The sequence below is a fragment of the Olea europaea genome, unplaced genomic scaffold (genome assembly GCF_002742605.1).
Source record: "Olea europaea var. sylvestris unplaced genomic scaffold, O_europaea_v1 scaffold29994, whole genome shotgun sequence".
NCBI classification, from domain to species: Eukaryota; Viridiplantae; Streptophyta; class Magnoliopsida; order Lamiales; family Oleaceae; genus Olea; species Olea europaea.
Window position 1 is genome coordinate 1 of NW_019248646.1, and position 1,368 is coordinate 1,368.

The following is a 1,368-nucleotide window of genomic DNA, read 5'->3' on the forward strand; positions in this document are numbered from 1 at the left end:
TTTTGAAAAAAAAAAAAAAAAAAAAAAAATTACGCTATCGGAAAAAACAAATCATCCTCACCAAGAAACACCTTTTTGCTAATACAATAGCACAGTTTGATTATCCAGTTAACAAGTAAATTTTTATTTCAAAACATGTTTGAGTAAATTACTCTTTTTCTTGCTTTTAAATACGAAAGTTACTTATTTTGACGTCAAGGAATTACCAACTTTAACCAACTAAAGAATAATTATTTTAAAATTTACTTGTCAGTGACTTCTTTAAGCTTATCCAAACATCAAACAAGCACTGTGACGTATAGGCAAACAATTAAGATAAGAAATCAACCAAAAGTACGAAGGCATAAGCAGATAGTAAGCTGTAAACTAAATACCTGTTGCAGCCAAGACTAAGAACAGTTCGGATAATTCCATCTAATCGCATCTTCCCCTTCTTCCTTGTCACATCAATGGAAACCAAAACCGGCGTCCCATTCGGATAATCTTTCACGGATTTGGTAACCCGAATACCCATTTCCGAAGCCCGAAATTTTGACACCTCCGATGAAAGCTTTCCCAAACCCAATCTTTCTAAAGTAGTGCAGTATTCCAAATGGGAACGACTCGGGTCCCGTTTGTAAATAATTGCACCTTCCCATGGGCACTCTTCATCCTCATCTTCTTGTTCTACAATCTCTTCGCTTTGAAATTCCCACTTGTTACAACTGGATTCTTCGGCCTCGGTAATTAAGTTGGATTCAGTGGTACTGTGGGCTCTTGAGAGAATTAAGTTCGGTGGGCTGCCTGGTTGCTTCTGGAATATAGTAGTGGCATTCAATTTGAAGGGTTTTCGTAGTCTTTCATTGTGGTATAACTTAAATCGGATTAGAGTGGATGACGGAACGGCGGTTGTGCCTGTGGCGGTGCCGAATGCATGAATCATTTTAGCAGTGGATATGGGTTTGGCTTGGCAAAACATCTAGGTTAAGTTACTAAGCACGAGTCACAAGGGATTTTTTTCCTAGCTAGTGAAAATAATGAGATATGCTACATATGACAAAGGGGATTTACAAAGTTAGGTTATAAAATTAAATCTACATTAATTATTTTAAAAATAGATTTTTAAATCATTAGAAATCAAGGGTCCAGATTTTGCCAACACACTTTGACACTCCACTTTTGTACACCAACTTTGTAGGAGTAGAAGTATTCGAAAATAATAGGCAAACAAAGGCTCTTCTAAAGTGATTAATGATTATTTGGTCCTAATTTTGTTGTTAAAAAAATATTCAATTTTCTCCACTAATTATAATTGGAATCATGCTATATGTACAAATTCTTTTTACAAATTCCCTTACCCACTACTCACAACGAGAATGAGGATTACGA

The 1,368-nt window shown here is 35.6% G+C and overlaps 1 protein-coding gene across 1 annotated transcript; it reads right to left on the reverse strand.

Moving 5' to 3' along the window:
- Positions 1 to 220: 220 nt before the first annotated feature.
- Positions 221 to 1,008, reverse strand: LOC111384774 (large ribosomal RNA subunit accumulation protein YCED homolog 1, chloroplastic-like). Its single transcript, XM_023009097.1, has one exon. The coding sequence runs from the start codon at positions 956 to 958 to the stop codon at positions 311 to 313; it is 648 nt and encodes a 215-aa protein (XP_022864865.1). The 5' UTR covers positions 959 to 1,008; the 3' UTR covers positions 221 to 310.
- Between the last annotated feature and the right edge of the window lie 360 nt (positions 1,009 to 1,368).

Coding starts and splice junctions, on each gene's coding strand:
- LOC111384774 (XM_023009097.1), bottom strand. CDS start 958: ATGTTTTGCCAAGCCAAACCCATATCCACTGCTAAAATGATTCATGCA.